At 39.2% G+C, this 25422-nt stretch overlaps 1 protein-coding gene across 2 annotated transcripts in view; it reads right to left on the reverse strand.

The window, feature by feature from the left end:
* Positions 1-1227: 1227 nt before the first annotated feature.
* tmem232 (transmembrane protein 232) overlaps positions 1228-25422 on the reverse strand; it is a 134044-nt gene continuing 109849 nt past the window's right edge. For both annotated transcript variants that reach the window (XM_060844391.1, XM_060844383.1), the window contains exons 13-14: positions 20263-20353; positions 1228-1640 (exon numbers count right to left, since the gene is read on the reverse strand). In XM_060844391.1, the coding sequence (XP_060700374.1) occupies positions 1479-1640; positions 20263-20353 (253 nt within the window). In that variant the 3' untranslated portion in view covers positions 1228-1478. The remainder of the gene's footprint in view (positions 1641-20262; positions 20354-25422) is intronic.

Below are 25422 nucleotides of genomic sequence, written 5' to 3' on the forward strand. Positions count from 1 at the left end.
ATTGTTATTTGCATGAAAACAATTGTCTTGACGTCAGTCCAAAGATTGCCTTTCACAATCTTGAACTTTTGACAAATGTAGAAGCAAAGTTTAACATCTCTGATAATGTATTTGCGCTATTCCAGGCTGATTAATAGTCTCACTAAATTGCAAACTGGGTGTGTCTGGATGACTTTTACTTTCTGGTTCTGTCTCACAAGAATAAGAATTGTCACAGACTGCTAAATGTGGTGAAAAACATAAAAACATCAAAGATAAGAGTTGTGCAAAGACCTGATGTCAATTTGAAACACCCAGCATGTGTAGTCAAGCACTATGTGATCACATAAGGATTAAAAACAGAGTTTATAAGGTGCATGCACATTTCCACGATAGCAACAACAACTTGCATTTAAAAAACAGCTTCAAAATAGGATGCATTAGCAAGCAAAATTTGAGAGATTGAGATTTATAAGGAGATATTCAGTCAGATGAACAAAAGCTTGGTCAAAGAGATATGTTTTAGGAAGAAAAATAAAGAGAGGCAGAGAAATGAAGAGATTCTGGAGATAGAATTCCAGTGCTTAGGGTTTTGGCAGCTGAAAACCTGGCCACCAATGTTGGAGTCATTAAAATAATGGTGCTCAAGAGGCCAGAATTGGAAAAGTGTAAATGTTTCAGAGGCTTATGTTGCCAGAGGCAATCATAGAGATAGAAACAACAAGGCTATGAAGGGATTTGAAAACAAAATAAGAATTTTAAAAATTGTGGTATTCCTCAACCAGGAGCTGATGTGGGTGAATGAGGACTGGGGTAATTAGTGAATGGGACTTGATGTGAGTTAGGAAAGAAACAACAGAGATTTGGATAAGTTCAAATTTATGAAGGATATAAAATAGAAATCTGGCCAAGAACAGCTGGAATAGAAATAACGAAGACATGAGTCATGAATTTTTGACATGAATTTTGCAAGACATCTTCGTAGCAATGAACAAACTATTTTTTTAATGACCACAGGAGAAACATAGAGGAGCAATATAATAATGCAAATCAGTATGCAACACTGATTTAAGACCTTAAAAAAACGTGTTTACAATGGCAAACTTACAGCTTGTGTTAAAATAAATAAGCCAGCAAATTGGAAATAATGGCAAATGGAATAATGATAACTTGATGATCTATCTTTTTAGCACGAGTACAGCTGTCTAGAACAGACATAGAAACACTCAAGAATAACCTTTAATAAAGATCTTAGATTACTGTAAAGCAGTATGTCTTTTATTAGGACATAAAATGTATTCATTAATAATAGCTGTTAAAAGAATTAGAAGTTGTACTTCCACTGTTGTCTTTTAACAAATTCTGACAATACCACAGAGAAAATCGGGAAGGTAAAACAGTATTTCCATAGAAGACACTTCTCCCTCGCCAGGAGATGTTGTTTCTCTGATGGAGCAATAAATAATTTGGATACTCGCCGTTATCCTTGAAATTTTCCATTAAGATGGAATTTCAGATAGGATTGACTTTTTGTTAAGTTTTTCCTCTTTCCTCTTTATCATCTCACTAAAATCTTCTGCCTCTATTTTCTGTTTCTCGTGGAGGTACAGCTCCCGTTCTTTTTCTTTCTTTTTCATTTCTGTTTGCAACTCTTTTCTCCACTGTCAAATGAATAAACACATCAAAAGTGGCAGATATTATTTAAGCATGAAGAAATGCAAATGTAAACAAATTGATAAAGGTAATTTAGTTAATATGAGTATGGACATTGCTGAATTTGTTTAAACCTTTATGGGCAGATTACATTTGAAAACATTTTGAGTGATGTGCAGGAACCGGAGATGAAATTTTGCAGTCTGAATAATGATATACTGTATTATGGAAGCTAAAGCCAATTTATGTGCAGAACTGGAATTGCTAAATGGGAAAAGGAGCTTACATAAGAAATGTGAAACAAAATATAGCAACAGGAAGTCAGACTGATCAGTCAAAAAGTAAGAACAGATGTTTATACACTGTAGATCCATCCATGCACGCATACTCTGACACCAGTTCTTTCTCTGTTAATAAGACCAGACAGCAAGTGGGTATGTGTCACAAATACCTGACATTGAGGTAGAAGAATCACATGACCTGATGCACAAGGCATCACAACCGTCAAGAAGAGGCTTAATGGATCTGTTGAACTTTTTCCATCTGATGCATCTGACTAGTTCATGAATTTTCCATTGTGTTTAATCTTCATGTATTACTCTGAGTCAAAGTGCATTTGTAGGACTAGAGTGGAAGTGTCATACTTCATTAAATTACCCTCTCAAACTTTGTTATGGTAAGGAAGAGTTGCACTAAATGTTCAAGAGATTCTCGTGGTGAGTTGTTGTCCATTGGAAAGTCTGGGTATAAATGAACAGTTGAGAGATCATAAAACCTTTCAGTAGAACAAAGAAATGAGCAAAAGGAATTTCATATTGTCTTGGGGAGGTAGAATTTAAATAACTTTGCCCTCAAGAAAGAGATGCATTTCTATTACATACAAACACAAATAAGGAGCTGATATAGGCTATGCACTCATCAAATCTTTGCCTGATCTGATTGTGGCCCAAACTCTGCTTTCTTGCTACCCCTCGTACCTTTTAATTCCCTTGTTGATCAAGAATCTATCTACCTCTGCTTTAGAAACATTCAACGACTCCATTTCTAATATTCTCAGGGGAAGAGAATTCCATGGACTGATGGCCTTCAGAGAAAAAAAAACTCTTCTCATCTCCAAATACAAAGAGACAGTCTTTGTTTTTGAACAGTGTCCCCTAGTTCCAGATTCTCCCATTAGGGGAAGCATCTGTTGACAGTCTACCCTGTCAAGTCACCTCAGAAACTTAAATGTTTTCATGGGCTTGGCATGAAATCTCAATTCCCCCACCCCTCCCATTTCCCACAAGCTTGTTTTTCTGTTGTTAATTTTTATACATTCTGTGTACATCATTATTTTTGCTAGTATCCATCTTTGACTTCACAAATTCAGGCAGCCTGAAGCTTTTACGATATTCCCAGAACACATTTTCTATGGAATAGCAACACAAATGGAAAGGCAAGTTGTAAGAAAGATGCAGTTTCCTGAAAGATATTGATAGGTTAAGTAAGTGGATAAAAAGTAGGCAAGTTAAGTATAATGTGAGAAAATGCGAAGTTGTTCATTTTGAAGTGTAGAACAAAAGGACAGCTAGTGAGGGTAAGAATAGAAGGATAGAGCAGAAGGATGCATGAGTGAGGGGCTGGTGCAGGGGAGAAGGGTTCACATTTTTGGATCCTTGGAATCACTTCAGGGGTAGAAGTGACCTGTATAATAAGGACAACTACATCTGAATTGGAAGGTGACTAATATATGGCAGGGAGATTTGCGAGAGCTGCTCGGGAGGATTTAAACGAGTAAGGTGGGATGGGACCCAGGGAGATGGTGAGGAAAGAGACCAGTCTGAGACTGGTACAGTTGGCACAATGAGCAAGTCAAACAGTCAGGGCAGGCAGAAACAAAGCAGAGAATAAGGTGGGACTAATAAAGTTGAACTGCATTTATTTCAATGCAAGAGGCCTAACATGGAAGGCAGATGAACTCAGGGCATGGTTAGAAACATGGGACTGGGATATCTTAGCAATTACAGAGTCTTGGCTCAGGGATGGATAGGACTGGCAGCTTAATGTTCCAGGATACAAATGCTATAGAAAAACTAGAAAGAGGGGCAACAGAGATGGGGGAGTTGCATTTTTGGTAAGGGATAACATTATGGCTATACTTTAGGGAGGATATTCCTGGGAATAGATCCAGGGAAATTATTTGGGGGGAATTGAGAAATAAGAAAGGGATGATCATCTTATTGGGATTGTACTATAGACCCCCCAATAGTCAATGAAAAATTGAGAAACCAATTTGGAGGGGAGATGTCAGTTATCTGTAAGAATAATAGATTGGCAATGGTAGGGGATTTTGGCTTTCCAAGCATAGATTGGGACTGACTTAGTGTTAAGGACTTGGATGGAGAGGAGTTTGTTAAATGTGCACAAGAAAATTTTCAGATTCAATAAGTGGATGTACTGACTAAAGAAGATGCAAAACTTGACCTATTCTTGGGAAATAAGGCAGGGCAAGTGACTGAGGTGTCAGTAGGGGAGCACTTTGGGGCCAGCGATCATAATTCTATTAGTTTTAAAATAGTGATGGAAAAGGATAGACAGGATCTAAAAGTTAAAATTCTAAATTGGAGGAAGGCCAATTTTGATGGTATAAGGCAAGAACAGTGGCTTAGTGGTTAGCACTGCTGCTTCACAGCACCAGGGACCTGGGTTCAATTCCAGCCTCAGGCAGCTGTCTGTGTGGAGTTTGCATACTTTCCCCATATCTGTATGTTTCGTCTGAGTACTGCGGTTTCCTCCCACAGTCCAAGGACGTGCAGGTTAGGTGAATTGCCATGCAAAATTGCCCACAGTGTTCAGAGATGTGTAGGTTATGTACATTAGTCAGGGGTAAATGAGAGTAATAGAGTAGGGCATGGGGTCTGGGTGGATTACTCTTCGGAGGGTTGGTGTGGACTTGTTGGGCCAAAATATCCTGTTTCCATTCTGTGAGGATTTTATGATTCAAAGTTTCAAAAGTTGATTGGGAGCAGATCTTCACAGGTAAAGGGATAGCTGGAAAATGGGAAGCCTTCAAAAATGAGATAACAAGAGTCCAAAGACAGTATATTCCTGTTAAGGTGAAAGGAAAGGCTGGGAGGTATAGGGAATGCTGGATGGCTACAGAAATTAAGGCTTTGGTTAAAAAAAACAATGTCAGGTATAGACAGCAGAAATCGAGGGAATCCTTAGAAGAGTATCAAGGCAGTAGGAGTATGCTTAAGAGGGAAATTAGGAGGGCAAAAAAGGGGACAGGAAATAATTTTGGCAAATAGGGGTTAAGGAGGATCCAATAAAGTTTTATAAACACATTAAGGACAAAAGGGTAACTAGCAATGGAACAGGAACCCTCAAAGATCAACAAGGTAGCCTATGTATGGAACTGCAGGAGACAGGGGAGAAGCTAAACGATTATTTTGCATCAATATTTACTGTGGAGAAGGACATGGAAGATATGGAATGTGGGGAATAGAGAAATGCCCATATTACAGACGGGGAGGTGCTGAATTTCTTAAAATGCATAAAGATGGATAAAGCTCCAGGACCTGATCAGATGTACCCTAGAATTCTGTGGGAAGCTAGGGAAGTGATTGCTGTGCCCTTTGCTGAGATATTTGTATCATTGATAGCCACAGGTGAGGTATCGGAAGATTGGAAGTCGGCTAATGTGGTGCTAATATTTAAGGAAGGTGGTAAGAAAAAGCCAGGGAACTATAGACCAGTGAGCTTGACATCAGTGGTGGGCAAGTTGTTGGAGAGAATCCTGACAGACAGGATTTATATGTATTTGGAAAGGCAAGGACTGATTAGGGATAGTCAACATGGCTCATCAACATAATTGAACTTTTGAAGAATTAACAAAGAGGATTGATGAGGGCAGAGCTGTCAACATTGTTTATATGAAATAAGGTCTTTGATAAGATTGGTCAGCAAGGTTAGATCGCAGTGAATGCAAGGAGAACTTGCCATTTGATACAGAGCTGGCTCAAAGGTAGAAGACAGAAGGTCGTAGTGGAGGGTTTCTTTTTAGACTGGAGGTCTGTGACCAGTGGTGTGCCACAAGGATCGGTGCTGGGTCCACTACTTTTCATCACTTATATAAATTATTTGAATGTGAGCATAGGAGGAGTAGCTAGTAAGTTTGCAGATGACACCAAAATTAGAGGTATAGTGAACAGCGAAGAAGGTTACCTCAGAGTACAACAGGATCTTGATCAGATGGGCCATTGGGCTGGGGAGTGGCAGATGGAGTTTAATTTAGATAAATGTAAGGTGTTTCATTTTGGAAAGGCAAATCAGGGCAGGACTTATACACTTAATGGTAATGTCCTAGGGAGTGTTGCTGAACAAAGAGCATTTGGAGTGCAGGTTCATTGCTCCTTGAAAATGAAGTCACAGATAGTGAAGAAGGCGTTTGGTATGCTTTGTTCTATTGGTCAGAGCATTGAGTGTAGGATTTGGGAGATCATGTTGCTGCTGTATAAGACATTGGTTAGGCCACTTTTGGAATATTGTGTGTAATTGTGCTCTCCCTCCTGAAGGAAGGATATTATGAAATGTGAAAGGTTCCATAAAGGATTTACAATAATGCTGCCTGGGTTGGAGGGTTTGAGTTATAGGAAGAGGCTGAATCGCCTGGTGCTGTTTTCCCCGGAATGTTGGAGGCTGAGGGGTGACCTTGTCGAGGTTTATAAAATCACGAGTGGCTTGCATAGGGTAAATAGACAAGGTCTTTTCTCTGGGGTGGGTGAGCCCAGAACTAAAGGGCATAGGTTTAAGGTAAAATTTAAAAGGGATCTAAAGGGCAACTTTTTCACACAATGGGTGAGGTGCATGTATGAAATGTGTGCTGACAGAGAAAGTGATGGAGACTGGTACATTACAACATTTAAAAGGCATCTGGATGGGTATATGAATCAGAAGGGTTTAGAGGTAGATGGACTAAGTGCTGGCAAATGGGACTAGATTAATTTTGGATCTCTGGTTGGCATCGGCAAGTTGGTCCAAAGTGTCTGTTTCTGTGTTGTACATCTCTATGACTCAGTGACACAATATTATTTAAATGGAGAAAAACTACAGAAAGCTGTAACACAAAAAGACCTGGGGGGTACTTGTGCACACAACACAGAAAACTAACATGCAGGTATAGCTGCATCAAGAAGATTAATGGAATGTTGACTCTTATTTCAAGGGGATTGGAGTATGAGTAGGGATGTCTTAACATAACTGTATAAGGTGCTGATGACCAGATCTGGAATACTGTGGGCAGTTTTGATCCCCTTATTTAAGAAAATATATCATTTCATTAAAGGCAGTTCAGGGAAGGTTCACTAAGATAATCCCTGGTATGGAGGGATTGTCTTATGAGCAAAAGTTCAAGAGGTTGGGACTACTCATTAGAGTTTAGAAGAATGAGAGATGATCTAATTGAAATATATAGGGATTCTTGAGGAGTTTGACTCAATAGATGTTTCTCCTTGGAGAGGGTCTAGGACTACAGACATATTCTCAGCATAAAGGAATTTTAATTTAAGACTGAGATGAGGAGGACTTTCTTCTCTCAGAGAGTTAAGAGTTTTTGGAACTCCTTGCTACAGATACCAGTTGGAGTACAGTCCTTATGTATATTTAAAACATATTCTTGATCAGTCGAGAAATCAAGGGTTACGGGCAAAATACATGAAAATGCATGAATGTCAGATCAGCCATGATCCTGTTGAATAGAGGAGCACGCTCAAGATGGCAAATTATCTACTTTTTTTTTTAATGGTCTTCATGGTCTAATGGAAAATTGGAGATCTCTGGGTTGAAGCCTATTGACTATGCTTCTATTTTTGACAGTGTGAGGTCTGTAGGTCCCTTTAAACTGAAAGAATATTTGTCTGTCCAGTTGAAAGAAGCATTCGTTCGGCTGCAGAATCCGACGTGTTTGTACCAGGCACTTTTACCTTTATGACACTATCATTGGTCTGTTACCCAGGAAATCATCTTAACTATGTCCAGAATTTGTGGAAATTGGTCTTCCAATCTCAATAGTGGCTTCTATGAAGTTGTATGCATTACATCTTCAACCTGTGTGAGCAGCTTCTTATTTTCGATATGTCAGTAAATCTGTGCTGAAAGCTTTCTTAGCTTGGACACTTTCATTTTCCCTCAGCATTGGTGAAATTATTAGTCATACTATTTGATGGTTGTTTCCTGTTTGGCACAGTCTCTTCATTGATACTGAAGCCTCTTTCTGAGAAAGAAATGAAATGTTTTATTTATCCTTCATTGGATAAACATATGGATTATAAATCATTGGATAAACATATGGATGATAATGGAATACTGTAGGTTAGATGAGCTTCGGATTGGTTTCACAGGTTGGTGCAACAGAGAGCCAAAGGGCCTGTACTACACTATAATGTTCTATGTTCTATTTATCTTCCAAGTCACTTAAGCATATGTTTATGAAGGTGTTGTGCTTTGAATTTCATCGGTTCAGGTTTCTTCAGTTAACGTGTAAGTGGGTATGCTGCTCATTGGTTGTCTGATTGTGTTTATTGGAAATCTTGCTGATTCTTACAATTTTAAATTTCTTCAGTATTGATCCTCATGATCGGTTTAGATTAGATTAGATTAGATTACTTACAGTGTGGAACAGGCCCTTCGGCCCAACAAGTCCACACCGACCCACCGAAGTGCAACCCACCCATGCCCCTACATTTGCCCCTTACCTAACACTATGGGCAACTTAGCATGGCCAATTCACCTGACCTGCACATCTTTGGACTGTGGGAGGAAACTGGAGCACCCGGAGGAAACCCACGCAGACACGGGGAGAACATGCAAACTCCACACAGTCAGTTGCCTGAGGCAGGAATTGAACCCGGGTCTCTGGCGCTGTGAGGCAGCAGTGCTAACCACTGTGCCACCGTGCCGCCCACATGACTCATGATTAGCTATTCCTTGATAGTGATTTCTCAAATTTAACTAGCTTGATTCCTTCTGCCAAAATATGCATTCATGCTCAAGAATGAGAATTCTTGATTGTGTAGTAAATGTATGTTCTCTACTATCTGACACCCTTTGTGCTGTAAAGTTGCTCCCTCTATACCCTTAAATGCTGTTGTTCCTGGATCATGAAGTTGCATTCCTGAATACCGTAAACTGTTTTTTTTTAACCATGGTAACAACATGCTGACATTTGTCCTTGTATTGATCTGAAAATTAGTGAACTGAAATTAGTGACATAAATGTACTCTGGTTAAAAATGTTTCGTCTGCACAATCTAGTTCCCTTTGAAATATCTTTGGCTTTTCTTATACTGCAAGCTGCTCTTTCACATGGACCTCTTGTTGCTCTATAACTACATTCTCTTTTGGCACATTTTCTAAAAGTGACCCATTGTTTCACAGATGAACTGTATTTTTTTCTAAATTAGCAGGGCACTGCTAATGTCTGAAAATGGGTTGCTGGTTAAAGCACAGCAGGTCAGGCAGCATCCAAGGAACAGGAAATTCGACATTTCGGGCCAGAGCCCTTCATCCTGAGGAAGGGCTTTGGCCCAAAATGTCAAATTTCCTGTTCCTTGGATGCTGCCTGACCTGCTGTGCTTTAACCAGCAACACATTTTCAGCTCTGATCTCCAGCATCTGCAGACCTCACTTTTTACTGCTAATGTCTATTTACTGCTAATATCATGAAGTTGCATTCCTGAATACCGTAAACTGTTTTTTTTTAACCATGGTAACAACATGCTGACATTTGTCCTTGTATTGATCTGAAAATTAGTGAACTGAAATTAGTGACATAAATGTACTCTGGTTAAAAATGTTTCGTCTGCACAATCTAGTTCCCTTTGAAATATCTTTGGCTTTTCTTATACTGCAAGCTGCTCTTTCACATGGACCTCTTGTTGCTCTATAACTACATTCTCTTTTGGCACATTTTCTAAAAGTGACCCATTGTTTCACAGATGAACTGTATTTTTTTCTAAATTAGCAGGGCACTGCTAATGTCTGAAAATGGGTTGCTGGTTAAAGCACAGCAGGTCAGGCAGCATCTAAGGAACAGGAAATTCGACATTTCGGGCCAGAGCCCTTCATCCTGAGGAAGGGCTTTGGCCCAAAATGTCAAATTTCCTGTTCCTTGGATGCTGCCTGACCTGCTGTGCTTTAACCAGCAACACATTTTCAGCTCTGATCTCCAGCATCTGCAGACCTCACTTTTTACTGCTAATGTCTATAAGGTTTCTTTGATTCATAGCACTGTCAATGATTGTTAATATCTGGTCTCTGTCTTATTTGGTGTACTGGTTTCTCTTATGTGTCTTGAGGAGCATTGTATTTTAAGAACTGAATAGGCTCTGCTGATCTCCTGTGAGATGATTCATCTCTTTATTTTAGGTTTTATTTGTGTTGGGTCCGGACTCCTGAATCTTCCTTCATCTGAATGGTTTTCTTTACTTTCAAATGCCCATCAGCAATTTCAATAATCTGTCTCTTATGAACTCTAGCTTTAAATCTCCATGGTCACATTTTTCTATTAACCTGTAGAGATAATTAATTAAATGATTTATGGATTCCTATTTGCTGAATTCTGTTAAATCTTGTTCTTTCAAGAATTTTATTTATTCTAAGGTTAAAGTAGTTGTCAAATGCTTTCGGAATTCATTGAAAGAAGATGCAGTTTCCTTTATACATTGGTGAGCTACATCATTTAGCTATATTCCTAAACGTATACAAAAATGTATTTACTTGTTCAGCTTCTGATTTAGAATCTAAGGTGGAACAAATCTTGCATCTTAAGAATTTTTTTTTCCAAGATATCCAATTCTGTGTTCTATTTGGTCCATTTCTGAAATTAAATCTTCCTGACAATATTATTTCTGTTGTCATGGATTCCTCAGGTGAATCTACTTTTTACTTGCTTCAAAGGTTTTTTTTTACTTTGCAGTACAGCAATGCTGATGGTGGTTAATGCTCTCAGAGGAACTTCTGATATTTTTATGGACAACACAACAGATTCCTGAATTTTGCAAATAAAATTGATTATTTTCATCTTTTCATGAGTAAAATGGGTTATGCCCACCTTTTTCACAGTTTCTTTAGATTAATTCCTCACTTTCCTTGGCAGTTTTACTGAATGAATTCCACTGCCTGTGGGTTTAATAAAATACTCATTCTCTTAAGGGCTTTATTCAAATGAATATCACTCTCTGCAGCTCTATAGGATGAATTCCTGTCCTTTAATAGCTTTTTCTATATGATTTCTGCTGTCTGCAGCTCTAAATAATAATGCCTGTTGCTTTCATGGATCTTTCCTGTTGAGTTCCACTTGGTTTAAGTAACAGATCTCCTGTCTTTTTGTGGCCTTAATTGTCTCTTAATTTTCTTCTTCCATCAGATGTCCTCTGCTTAGCTTTACAGATTTCACCTTTATCATTTTAATCGGAACTTTGCAACATGCCTGTATTTGTAACGTTGTTTTAAAGTGCCTCTATAGCTTCTGATTTTCTTTAATGCAATTGTGCTTCATGGTGAACATTCACTACAATGGTCATGCTCTATCTGATCTACATGTGTACCCTGCTTATTTTTTGTTTTCCCAGCCTGTAAACTGTGTCATTGTCTTAAAGTTTTACCCTTATCCACCAGGGATTTTAACTTTACTCACAGAGCCACTGATGTTTGCTCTCCATGTGAACCTTAATGTGGTATCATTCCTACAGTCACTGGCACTTGACGTAACTGCCTTGGTGTGACGAGAGCTCCAGTGTCATTGAATTCCTCATTCAGTCTGGCTGTTGTGGCTCTCTTATATCTGAAATTCTTTTTGGGCACTGACTGTGCATTCTGTCCTGTTAAATCTTGTTACAGGCTGTGAATGTTCTGATCTTACAGCTGCTGACTGCATGGGAAGATTTTTTAAAGCTGTGTCTGAAGAGATCTTCAGATCTCCAATACTATCAGCATTGTAGGAAGCAGTTAAATGGAGTCTGTACCACTTGCTATCATGTTGTAAGATGAATCCTCTCCACTGCTCATCACATTGTGGGAGCTATGAGGTAGATTCGCTACCATCATCCACTTTTCTGATGGGGACCTACAACTTGGTCCAGGCTGCGAGGAGAATCACTTGGTATCCTGGTGAGAAGAGGCTCTAGTCTTAATCAAGATGTAGTCTGTTGCATGGTAGCAATTAAGTACATGTTACATGGATATTATTATAAAGATTGTGAGGAAGACCTAGATGGTAGATCTTACTCCCTTAAAACCTAAGCTGTTCTCCCACCATATGATATCATTGTGTGTGATATTTAAAGTATTCCTCAGCAATAACTTTTTCAGACCCTTATATCCTCATCCAGCAAAGGTCACCTTTCATTCTTCCACCCCAATGAATACAGGTTCAGCCTTTTCAACCTTTCCTCATAAGGTATCTCAGGATGAAACTCAGAGAGCTTGGGGACAAAGCGGAAAACTAAGCTACTATGTTTTATTTCCAAAATATGCAAAGTGTTTTAAAATAAATTTTAGTAACAGAAGATCTCTCAAGCTGAACAACATATCAGCCAGTGTTGAGTTTAGACTAAAGGTAGTACTGACTAATAGCCATACTTGCGCAGGGCTTGCAAAATACCCAGTCGATCCTACTTTGGATAATATCAAAAAGATTTTGATAGTAGCCTTACTGACTCACTTGAATCCTGGCACATTCCCTTTGGCAAAGACATTCCTGTAGAGTCAAAAATGCTGCACCTGTTCAATGGGTTCTGGCTGAAAACACAAGACCAATGCCAAAGAACAGCATGTCATGTTCAGTGAAGGCATTTCAAGTGCTGTTGGAGTCTATCTTTTAATGAAAATTTAACTGAATTTGGAACAATATTTGAAGTCAGTGATGCCAGGAGACTTCCAAATCTTTTGTTTCCCCCCAGAAAAGACCGTCTCAGAATGTGAACAGCATAATAAAATAAAACAGAAAGTAACTATGAGCATGGCAAAAAAAGGTCAGTTCACCATCATCAAAGTTAAAATTAACTGAAACCTCTGAAGTAATCATATGAAAGGAAAAGTATAGGATCATACAATCCCTACAGTGTGGAAACAGGCCATTCAACCCAACAAGCCCACACTGACCCTTTGAAAAGCATCCTACACAGACCCATCCCCCTACCCTATCCCTGTAATCCTGCATTTCCCATGGCTAAGGCAGCTAACCTACACATCCTTGCAATCTGTAGGGTAATTCAGCATGGCCAATCCACCTAACATCGAACACAATCTTTGGACAGGAAACCAGAGTACAAATAAACATAAGAACTAGGAGCAGGGGTAGGCCATCTGGTCCTTCGAGCCTGCTCCACCATTCAATAAGGTCATGGCTGATCTTATCACGGCCTGAGCTCCACTTATCTGCCCTCTAACCGTCACCCTTAACTCCTTTATTGTTCAAAGAAAATCTGTCTTAGCTTTAAAAATATTTACTGAAGTAGTATACTACTTCACTGGGCAGGGAATCCCATGGATTCACAACCCTCTAAGTAAAGAAGTTGCTTCTCAAAACAGTCCTAAATCTGCTTCCCCTAATTTTGAGGCTATGCCTGTTGTCCTAGTTGAAACACCCTCTCTACTTCTATCTTATCTGTTCACTTCATAATTTTATATGTTTCTATAAGATTCCCCCTCATTCTTCTAAATTCCAATGAATATAACCCAGTCTACTCAGTCTCCCTCAGAAGCCACCCCCTCAACTCTGGAATCAACCCAGTGAATCTCCTCTGCACCCCCTTCTCCACCTTTTCTCAAGTATGGAGACCAAAACTGCACGCAATACTCCGGGTGTAGCCTCACCAGCACCCTGTACAGCTGCAACATAACCTTCCTGCTTTTAACCTCAATCCCTTTAGCAATGAAGGACAAAATTCCATTTGACTTCCTAATTACCTGTTGTACCTGCAGACCAACCTTCTGTGATTCATGCATAAGGACACCCAGGCCCCTTTGTATAGTAGCATGCTGCAACTTTTTACCATCCAAGTACCAGTCCTTTTTACTGTTACTCCTACCAAAATGGATGACTTCACATTTACTAACATTGTATTCCATCTGTCAGACCTTTGCCTACTCACTTAAAGTACCTATCTTCCTGTGCAAGATTTCACAGTCCTCTGCACACTTCCACTCATCTTAGTGTCATCTGCAACCTTTGACACACTACACATAGTCCCTATCATTTGCATAAACAGTGAATAATTGTGGTCTCAACACTGATCCCTGAGGCACACCACTAGTCATTGATTGCCAACCAAAATAGCACTCATTTATCTCCTCCCTTTGCTTACTGTTAGTCAACAAATCCACTATCCATGCTAATACTTTCCCCCTAACATCATGCATCTTTATACTAAGCCTCTTATGTGGCACCTTGATGAAGGCCTTTAGGAAATGTAAGCACACCACATCTACTGGGTCCCCGTTGTCCACTGTGCTCATAATGTCTTCACAGAATTGCAAAAGATTAGTTAAGCATGACCTGCCCTTCATGAACCAATGCTGCATCTGCGCAATGGGACAATTTCTATCTTGATGCCGTGCAATTTCTTCCTTGATAATAGACTCAAACATCTTCCCCACTACAGAAGTTAAGCTAACCGGATAATTCCTCATCTTTTGTCTACTGCCCTTTTACCGGGCAGCATGGTGGCTCGGGGTTAGCATTGCTGCCTCACAGCACTAGGGACCCAGGTTTGATTCCAGCTTTAGGCGACTGGCTGTGTGGAGTTTGCATATTCTCCCAGTATCTGTGTGGGTTTCCTCCCAGTACTCCAGTTTCCTCCCACAGTCCAAAGATGTGCAGGTTAGATGAACTGGCCAATCAAAATTGCCCATAGTTTTCAGGGATTATGTAGGTTAGATGCATTATTCAGGGAAATGTAGGGTAATAGAGTAGGGTAATGGGTCTGGGTGGGATCTCTTCGGAGGGTTGGTGTGGATTTGTTGGGCCAAATGGCCTGTTTCCACACTGTAGAGATTCTATTTCTAATTCTAAACAATGGCGTCACATTTGCTGTTTTTCAATCTGTTGGAACTGCCCCAGAGTCCAGCAAGTTTTGGAAAATTACCACAAATGCACTTGCTATTTCTCTCTCCATCTCTTTTAGTACCCTGGAATGCATTCCATCAGGGCCAGGACACTTATCTATCCTTAGCTCCATTAGCTTGTCCAACATTACCTCTTCATTGATAATGATTGTTTTCAGGTTCTCAACAACCATTGTCTCCTTGTCAATTATTGGCATGTTATTCAAGTCCTCCACTGTGAAGATATGTCACAAAAAAACCAATTCAATGCCTTGGTCATTTCATTATATCCCACGACTAAATGCCCCTTCTCATTCTCTGAAGAACCAATGTTTACTTTAGCCAGTCTTTTTCATTTTATATATTTATAGAAACTTTTGCTATTTGTCTTTATATTCTGAACTAGTTTTTTTCTCATGTTCTATCTGACTTTTCTTATAGCCTCTTTTGTGGCTCTCTGTTCACTTTTAAAGCTTTCCCAATCTTCCAGTTTTCTGCTGAGTTTGGCCACTTTGTATGCCTTCTCTTCCAATTTGATAGCCTCCCTTATTTCCTTACAGACCCATGGCAGATTACCTCTTTTCTTACAGAACTTCCTTTTCACTGGAATATATTTATGCTGAGCAATTTGAAAAATTGCTTTGAAAGTCCTGCACTGCCTGTCAACTGTCCCACCATGAAGTATTTGTTACCTTAGCCAACTCCTTCCTCAAGCTATTGTAGTCTCCCTTGTTTAAGCACAGTATCTTCACACTCGCCATCTGTATTCTAAATTCAACCATACTGTGATCGCTCCTTCCAAGAGGATTCCTAACTATGAGGTCATTAAGTATTCCTGTCTCATTACACAGGACAAGATCTAGGATAGCTTGCTGTCTCATCAGTTCCATTACATAATCTTCAAGAAAACTATCATGGATACACCCAACAAACTCCTCCTCAACATTACCCTGACCAAACTGGTCCCACCAATTGACATGGAGATTAAAATCCCCCATGATAATTGCCATAACGTTTTTACAGGCATTAGTTATTTCTTTGTTTCTTGCCCGCACACGCGTGATGTTATTATTTGCTGACCTATCTGACTTTTTTCTTAGAATTTCTAATTTTCACCCAAATGGATTCAACCTTATTGTCCTTAGAACCTATATCAACTCTCAGCACCTCCCTGATGTCGTCCTTGAATAGTGGGCAGCACAGTGGTTAGCACTGCTGCCTCACAATGCCAGAGACCAGTTCAATTCCTGCCTCAGGCAACTGTCTGTGGGGAGTTTGCACATTCTCCCCGTGTCTGCGTGGGTTTCCTCCGGATGCCCCGGTTTCCACCCATAGTCCAAAAATGTGCAGGTTAGGTGAATTGACCATGCTAAATTGCCCGTAGTGTTAGGTGAAGGGGTAAATGGTCTGGGTGGGTTGGTGTGGACTTGTTGGGCCAAAGGGCCTATTTCCACATTGTAAGTAATCTAATCTAATCTAATCACCACCTCTGTTACCTTCCTGTCTGTTCTTTCAAATAGTCTGATACCCCTGGATATTTAACTCCCAGCTAAGACCATCCTGTAACTGTGTCTGTGGAGGAAACCCACATAGACACAGGAGAACTTGCAAACTCGATCCAGACAGTTGTCCAAGGGTGGATTCAAACCTGGGTCCCTGGCACTGTGAGGTAGTAGTGCTAACTCTAAACATGAGTTATAATCCAAAGTTAAGGATTATAAAACATGTTAAAGGAATATTATTGGGCTTTGTGTGTGGGAAATAATTTCTCATGAACTTGATTGAGTATTTTGAATAAGTATCAAAGAGGATTGATGAAGGCAGAGTGGTAGACGTGATCTATATGGACTTCAGTTAGGCGTTCAACAAAGTTCCTCATGGAAGAGTGGTTAGCAAAGTTAGATCTCATGGAATAAGGGAGACAGCCATTTGGATACAGAACTGGCTCAAAGTAGAAGACAGAGGATGGTGGTGGAGGGTTGCTTTTCAGCCTGGAGGCCTGTGACCAGTGGTGTGTCACAAGCTGGGTCCACTGCTTTTTGTCATTTATATAAATGATTTGGATGTGAACATAGGAGGTATAGTCAGTAAGTTTGCACATAACACCAAAATTGGAGTGTAGTGGACAGCGAAGAAGAATATCTCGGTGTACAACAGGATCTTAATCAGATGGGCCAAAGGGCCAAGGAGTGGCAGATGGAGTTTAACTTAGATAACTGTGAGGTGCTGCATTTTGGAAAAGCAAATCTTAGCAGGACTTATACACTTAATGGTAAGGCCCTAGGGAGTGTTGCTGAACAAAGAGACTTTGAAGTGCAGGTTCATAGTTCCCTGAAAATAGAGTTGCAGGTAGATAGGATAGTGAAGAAGGCATTTGGTATGCTTTCCTTTATTGGTCAGAGTACTGAGTACAGGAGATGGGAGGTCATGTTACAGCTGTACAGGACATTAGTTAGGCCACTTTTGGAATATTGCATGCAATTCTAGTTTTCTTCCTATCAGAAGGATGCTACGAAACTTGAAAGGGTTCAGAAAAGATTTACAAGGATGTTGCCGGGTTGGAGGATTTGAGCTACAGGGAGAGGCTGAATAGGCTGGCATTGTTTTCTCTGGAGTGTCAGAGACTGAGAGGTGAACTTATAGAGGTTTATAAAATCCTGAGGGGCATGGATGGGATAAATAGACAAAGTCCTTTCTGTAGGGTGGGGGAGTCCATCACAAGAGGACAAAGGTTTAGGGTGAGCGGGGAAAGGTATAAAAGATACCTAAAGGGCAACGTTTTCACACAGAGGGTGGTGCGTACATGGAATGAGCTGCCAGAGGATGTGGTAGAGGCTAGTACAATTACAGCATTTAAAAGGCATCTGGATGGGTATATGAAAAAGGAAGGGTTTAGAGGGATATGGGCTAGGTGCTGGTAAATGGGACTAGATTAGGTTAGGATATCTGGTCGGCATGGATGGGCTGGACCACAGCTTCTATGCTGTGCATGTCTCTGACTCTATGACTCTATAACTTATCTATTTAGCTTTGCTGGTTCACACCTGCAGCTTTTAGAACATGTATACGTGTTGAGAAAAAAGTAAGTAGTTGGTTAGCTGTAAGTAAAATATACAGTATTAAAAATGTACATTACTAAATCCCCACACATTACAGAGAAATGCACTAACATCTCTGAATAAGTTGATCAGAAAAAGTTTTTTTTTAAATGACTCTTGCAAATACTTCAGAAGAATGGCTATATATCATAGTTCACTTGTGATATTTGGAAGATACCTTTTTTAAAATATCAAATGCAATATTAAATATTTATTTTACTGAGAGGTTACATGTCCTTTTGAAATTATGAATAATAGAACTCCAGCTTTCTTCGACAAAATGATCTAACATTGGGACAAGAATTAACTGATCAAAGAGCATCAGTATGGATTAATGTGGACAAGTCATTTCTCATTAATCTCATTCAATTTTATAAGGAAATTATTACAAGCATGAGTAAGAAATTGGTTGCTGTCTAAATGGACTTCCAAAAGCTACATCACAAGAAGAATAAATGAGAGTCTGGAATTGGAAACTTGGAGAAAATGATATGGATTTATGTTTGGTTAGGGGGAAGGTCAGGGACTTGGTTTGTTGGTACAGGTATTGTGTGTTGGTGCAGTGCCTTCAGGGATGATTAACTCTCTTCCCCCACCAGTCAGAAAGACCACCAGATCTTTCTAGGTGATACTGCAAGAGACAGCTATTTCACAGCAAGGATAAATTGGGGATTCTCCCCTGTAATTAAACTATTCAAATCTTCCAATTTTGTTTAAATTCTCACAAACTCAGTCTCTTCAACCTAGATGTAAATTGTCACTTGTGTAGTGCGTGGACAGCTGTAAGACCAGCACCTTTTTGCTTAAGTCGCAGGTCTAACTGTCCCTATCTTTCGCTCAGGTAGTGGAAATATAGGCTGAATATCTATTCCTCCTCCTATTACTTACATTCTTAATTCCTTAATTTTACCCTAAACTATAGGCAAAGTCCCAAACTATAACCATCTTACAAAATTCATTATAGTAATGAATGAATGAAGGTGTCAGCAGCATATAGTTATGCCAAGGGCAGTGTTGGTACTGTTAGGGAAGTTGAAATCAGTAACATTCATGACAGTGTAGGTATGTGTTTTGAAGGGATCAAATACAGGACCAAGGTTGACAATTGTCTGGTTGAGCCACAGATAGTTTTTACAGAGAAAGATGGAATCAATGACTAGGGAACACAGACAATGACTGACGACTTTCCAAATTTCACTAGGAGGAATTTTCTGCTTATCTAGTACTGGCTCTTGGATATAAGATCAGAAAATGCTGGAAATACTCAGTAGATCTGGCAGTGTTTATGCAGAGAGAAAAAGAGATAATGTTTTAGGTCAATAACCATTTGTCAGATCATGTGGATCATGTCAATAGATCATCAACCTGTAATATTAATTTTGCTCCTCTCTCCACAGATATTCCTGATGAAGGGCTTTTGCCTGAAACATCGATTTTCTTGCTCCTCGGATGCTGCTTGACCTGCTGTCCTTTTCCAGCAACACTCTAATCTAGACACAGATACTGTCAGACCTACCAAGTATTTCCAGCATTTCCTTATTCTATTTCAGATTTCCATCATCCAAGCGTTTTGCTTTTGTGCAGGATGTCAGACGAGCATCCTGGCAACATAGAGTGAAATGATTTAAATGAGGTTGAGAGAACTGGTATTGAGACAGACGTGGATGTTGGCATATGAAACCTGAAGTGTTTTTGGATTACATTACCAAGGTTAGCTGAGAAATAGGAGGAGACTAAGATCCTTGGGGAACCCAAGAGGTTATGTGCAGAAATGGACTCCATGTTGTCAGTGCCATCAGCAAACTATTGTAGAGCAGGTAATTCCCTTGTTATTATTAAATCATATTGGGACAGGCACATACAGTCCCACCAAAATGGACAATTGAGGAAAGACATCTGAGGAGGGCAGTGAACTCAACTGAGTCACACACTGCAGACAGGTTAAAATTGACAAAATAACTGTTTATTACATGGAAAGAGAGAAATCTGGAACACAATCCTCAAAAGAGTTGCGGATTGTGAGTCAATTTAAGTTTCAATGTTGAAAGATTATTGTTCGTCAAGAATGTCAAAGAAAATAATTGAAAGCATCATGGATTTTTCATGAGTATAAATATTGCAATATGAATGTACTTTCATCAATTTATTGTTCTCAATTGTTGATTGATGGCATGGTACAATATTTCCTTAGTAACCTTGGAGCATTTCATTCCAAGATCTGTGTAAATTGTTTGCTGATGTTGTAATCATTCAGGTACAAAAGTTTTGGTCTTCTTATAAAGAATAACATTGCAGCAATTAGCATAGCACTGTGTTGGTCCAACAAATGACATTTTTTTAACTGAACTGATAAGATTCAATTAAAATATGCAGCTTTTTAGAAGCAAAAAGAATACCAATATAACTTATAATTACTCTCAATGAGTTTTACTGGCAAAGTAAATTACCTGATCTTCCACTATTCTTCGCAGATTGAAATTTGTTCGAGTGTTAAAATCAGGCAATAATTCATGATCTTGTGCTAATGTTATTTCTTGTCTGAAATAAACACGATATGCATAATTAGGTTAATTTAATCTCAAAAGAAATCGAGAAGAATCAAAGAGTGTGTTATATTCAGCACTATAAGGTGATGGGGAAATCTTGGTTTTACTGTGAGCGTTGCCTAAGGAAATGGTATTTAATTAAATCTACAAACATTTACAAAACAGAGAAGGGTTGATCTGATTTCCACCATCATATTGTGTTTTGTGTGTCACTTTAGGATTGAATTCCCCGGAAGTAGCTGGTACCAAGTTAAACTGCTCACTCTGATTCATTCTTTGCACTATTAAATAACTTCATTTGAAATAAAAATAGCCCAGAAATATACAAGTAAGTACTGAGCATGATGATTCAGGAAATACATTGCATTTTACGTAACTTTAAATAATTAAGGTTTAGTTGCACTTAATACTAGTTTACACATTTAAATGCACTCAACCCAGTTATATGAGACAAGTACAAATTCAGAATGCTACAATAGAAATTATAAAGTATCTTAAACTAGTCACCCGAGCAGATAAATATTTATCCAATTTATTCAACAACTTCTTCTTAACATAATGTAGCAAGTATGAAGATTATAACTAATTCTTCTGTTAATTTCGTCCACATAGCTACTTTCGTTAATCCTATGAAATATTGCAGTGGAACAATTTGTTAAGGGCTACTTTAGATTATCATTGTGAATCACTCACTGATAATGTTAGTATATTTTGAAAGCTGATCATAAGAAAAGGGGTGAATAAGAGCAACACTTCCATTGCTATGTATCCGGACTTATAAAAATCATATTTCTTGCTTATTTGGAAATAACAAAACATCTGTCAAAAGAACTGTTAAATTTTCTTCATGAAAACTTATTTAAAATAAACATGACAACTAATGGAGCAGTATCTATCCATTACTCAATTTTAAATCATTGTAACTATAGACAAATATTCTAGACAGAACTGAATGACACAACACTGGTAGGTGTTAACCAAGTCAGCATCACTGTGAAGCATATTGGAGAGCAGGCCTATGTGAGAAGGCAATTGGTATAGATATAAAAAATGAGAGAGAGAGAAGTTAAAGTGAATGTGGGTCTATTGGTAAATGTGACTGAGTTATTTATAACTGGGAACAGGTAAATGGCAGATAATTTATTGTCTGGATATTTATGGATTGCCTTTGGGTTATCCAGGTATTTCCTCTGCCACAAGAACGTAGACTTCACGTATAAAGATCTGGAGACTATTAGCTGGAATATGAACATTGAGGTTCTAGAACAGACTCCTGATTGTACACCTACAGTAAGATGTCTACTGGACATCACTCTATCAAAAATGTACTGCAAACTTGTAGCCAATGGGCATGTCAATGTAGAAAGCATTTCAGGAGAATACGGCACAGAATTCTTGGAATAACAAAAATACAAAACCAGAATTAACTATCTCCAGAATCTGCCATATACATGTTTGGCCATGCCTAATGAAGGGATCACGAACCTGTCCAGCTCTCATTGCTCATATTGAGAAATGTATATCACATCGATGGCAGACCCTAACCCTCACTTCACCTTCTTTTGACATATTTAGGCAAAACACTATTCACATATATACCATAATTAGAACAAAAAATATAGACATCTGTTAGAAAAGTTGGGTTTATAATTCAACCATAGACCCTTTGACTTTAGTTTAGTGCCAATAATTAGCCATTAAACTCACTTTTTTCTTTCCAAATATTTATAACTTTGCTACTTACAGCATTTCTTTTTTTCATTGTTGTCTTTTTAATGCTTTCTTTCTACTTATTTGAGTTGGAAAGCAATGAAATAAAAGTGTAGTCTTTTTTAATTTGTTCACAACCCCAACTCTAAAACTAACAAAACTCTGTTAGGTACATTCAGAGGTCATTGCTCACTGACATTCAATTCACCCTTTTCAGCTAGAGCAACCTGCCAAAGAGTGAAACGAAAACAGAAATTGCTGGAGAAACTCAGCAGGTCTGGTAGCATCTGTGGAGACAAAGCAGAATCAACATTTCAGCTCCACTGCTGGTTGCATGGGCAGTGGACGCCCCACCTCTGCACTATTTTATCCTCTATTCTCTAGGAGGAAAATATCCCATAACAGAACATAGAACATAAAACAGCACAGCACAGGAACAGTTCCTTATCCAGCATAATGCCATTCTAAAGTAAACCTATCTACTAGCCCATGGTCCATATCTTTTATATTCTGTGCCTGTTCATGTGTCTGTCTGAATGTCTCTGAAACATTGGTATTGTATCTGCATCTACCACCTCCCTGGCAGCACATTTTAGGCACCTACCTCCTTCTGTGTAAAAAAAAACTTGTCTTGTACATCTCCTTTAAACTTGCCCCTTTTAACCCTAAAACTATGCCCCTGGTATTTGACATGTCCACCCTGGGCAAAAAGATGCAGACTAATCACCCTATCCATGCCTCTCACAATTTTATACAGTTCTATCAGGTCACCTTTCAGCCTCCAATGCTCTAGCAAAAACATTCTAACTTTATTCAACCTTTTCTTACAGCTAACTCACTCCAATCAAGGAAGCATCTTGGTAAATCTTTTTTGCACCCTCTCCAAAGCTTCCACATCATTCCCATAGTGTGCCAACCAGAAATGCACACAAAAGTTTTATACAGCTGTAACATGACTTGCCAACTTTTATACTCAGTGTCCTAGCTGATGAAGACAAGCATGCTGTATATTTTCTTTACCACCCTATCCACTTGTGTTGGCACTTACAGGGAGCTGTGAATTTGGATCCCAAGATCCCTCTGTATATCAATGCTCCTAAGGATCCTGTGATTTACTGTATATTTTCCTTTTGCAGCTGACCTCCCAAAAAGAATTATTTCATACTAGCCCAAATTAATCTCCATCTACCATTTCTCTGGCCATCTCTCCAGCAGATCCATGTTATGCTGTATTATTTAACAATTTTCCTCACCATACAAACTCCACCAATTTCTGTATCATCTGCAAACTTACTAATAAAATCTTCTGTATTTTCATCCAAATCATATATATATATTACAAACAGTAGAGGTCCCAGAACTAATCTTTGCAGAAGACCACTGGTCACAGACCCCCAGTTAGAAAAGCATGCTTCCATAACTACTCTCTGTTCTCTATGATCAGGACGATTACATCTCAAACTTATCATCTCACCATGGATCCCACGTGACTTAATTTTCTGGACCAGTCTACCATGAGGGACCTTGTCAAATGTTTTAGTGAAGTTCATGTGGACAACATCCACTGCCCTACCCTCATCAATCATCTTCGTCACTTCCTTAAAAAGCTCAATCAAATTGTGAGACAAGACTTCTACAGCATAAAGCCAAATTGAATATCGCTAAAAAGTCTATTGTTTTCCAAATTCAAGTAAATTCTGTCCCTAAGAGTCTTCTCCAATAATTTCCCTACCACTAATGTAAGGCTTACTGGCCTATAATTTCCTGGATAATCCCTGTTATTGACTATTCTTCAGCTTTCTGGTATCCTGCCTGTGACAAAAGAGAATACTAAGATCTCTGTCAAGGCCCCAGTAATCTCCTCCCTTGCCTCCTTCAATATCCTGGAATAGATTCCATCAGGACCTGGGGACTTATCTAACTTAATACTTTTCAAGACACAATACCTCCTCCTTCTTAATATCAACATGCCCTAGAATACCTCTCCCTAATCTTACCATCATCTATGTTCTCCTCCTTGGTGAATACCAACTCCAAGTACTCATTAAGGACCTTATCCATTTCCTCTGGCTCCACCCATGAATACCACCCTTTGTCCTTGATTGGACCTACCATTTCCATATACATGCTCTTGCTCCTAATATATGTATAAAATGCCTTGGGATTCTTCCTACTTGCCAAGGACATCTCATGGCCCCTTTAGGCCCTCTAATTCTTTGTTTAAGTTCTTTCCTGCTTGCACCATCAAGAGCCTTGTCTGATTTCTGTTTCCTAAACCTTACATATGCTACCTTTCTCATTTTGACTAAACTTTCAATATCTCTTATTATCAAGGATTCCCAAATGTTGCCATCCTTATCCTTTATCATCACAGAAACATGATGGTCCTGAATTTTGATCAACTGGGCTTTAAAAGATTCCCAAATCAGATGTGGATTTATCTCAAAGAAAGCCACCCCAATCTATTTTTCCCAGCTCCTGCCTAATGCATTTGTAATTTGCCTTCCAATTTAGCATTTTCGTCTGACAACTAGTCTTACCCTTATCCTTAACTATCTTAAACTTACAGAATTATGATCACTGTTCCCAAAATGCAGCCCCGTACCCCATCCCCCAGTGAAACTTCGATCACCTGGTCAGGTTCATTTCCTGATACAAGATCTAGTATGGTCTATTGGCCCCTTCCCTAATTGGACTATCTACACTTTATTTCAAAAAAGCCTTCCTGGAGGTACCTAACAAATTCTGCACTATCTCGGCCCCTGGTACTAAGGGAGTCCAAAGATGTGCAGTTTAGGTGAATTCTGGATTGGAGTGGTGCTGGAAAAGCACAACCGGTCAGGCAGCATCTGAGGAGCAGGAAAATCGACCTTTCGGGCAAAAGGACTGATGAAGGACTTTTACCCAAAACGTTGATTTTCCTGCTCCTCAGATGCTTCCTGACCAGCTGTGCTTTTCCAGCACCACTCTAATCTAGACTCTGATTTCCAGCATCAGCAGTCCACACTTTTGCCTAGCTTAGGTGAATTGGCCATGCTAAATTTCCCATAGTGTTCAGGGATGTGTAATTTAGGCGCATAAGTCAGGGGTAAATGCAGAATAAGTAATAGGTAAGGGAATGGGTCTGGGAGGGTTACTCCTCAGAGGGTCAGTGTGGACTAGTTGGGCCAAATGACCTGTTTCCACACTGTAGGGATTCTCTCTACTTGAGTCCCAGTCAATATGGAGCAGAAAGTGTCAAGATGGGTGGTGGACTGCCTAACATGTGGCTCCTCACTCCTTATGAAGAGATAATCTTGACTTTGACCACTGCTGAAGGGCTTTTGCCCGAAACGTCAATTTTATTGCTCC

The sequence above is a fragment of the Hemiscyllium ocellatum genome, chromosome 2, assembly GCF_020745735.1.
Source record: "Hemiscyllium ocellatum isolate sHemOce1 chromosome 2, sHemOce1.pat.X.cur, whole genome shotgun sequence".
Classification (NCBI taxonomy): domain Eukaryota; kingdom Metazoa; phylum Chordata; class Chondrichthyes; order Orectolobiformes; family Hemiscylliidae; genus Hemiscyllium; species Hemiscyllium ocellatum.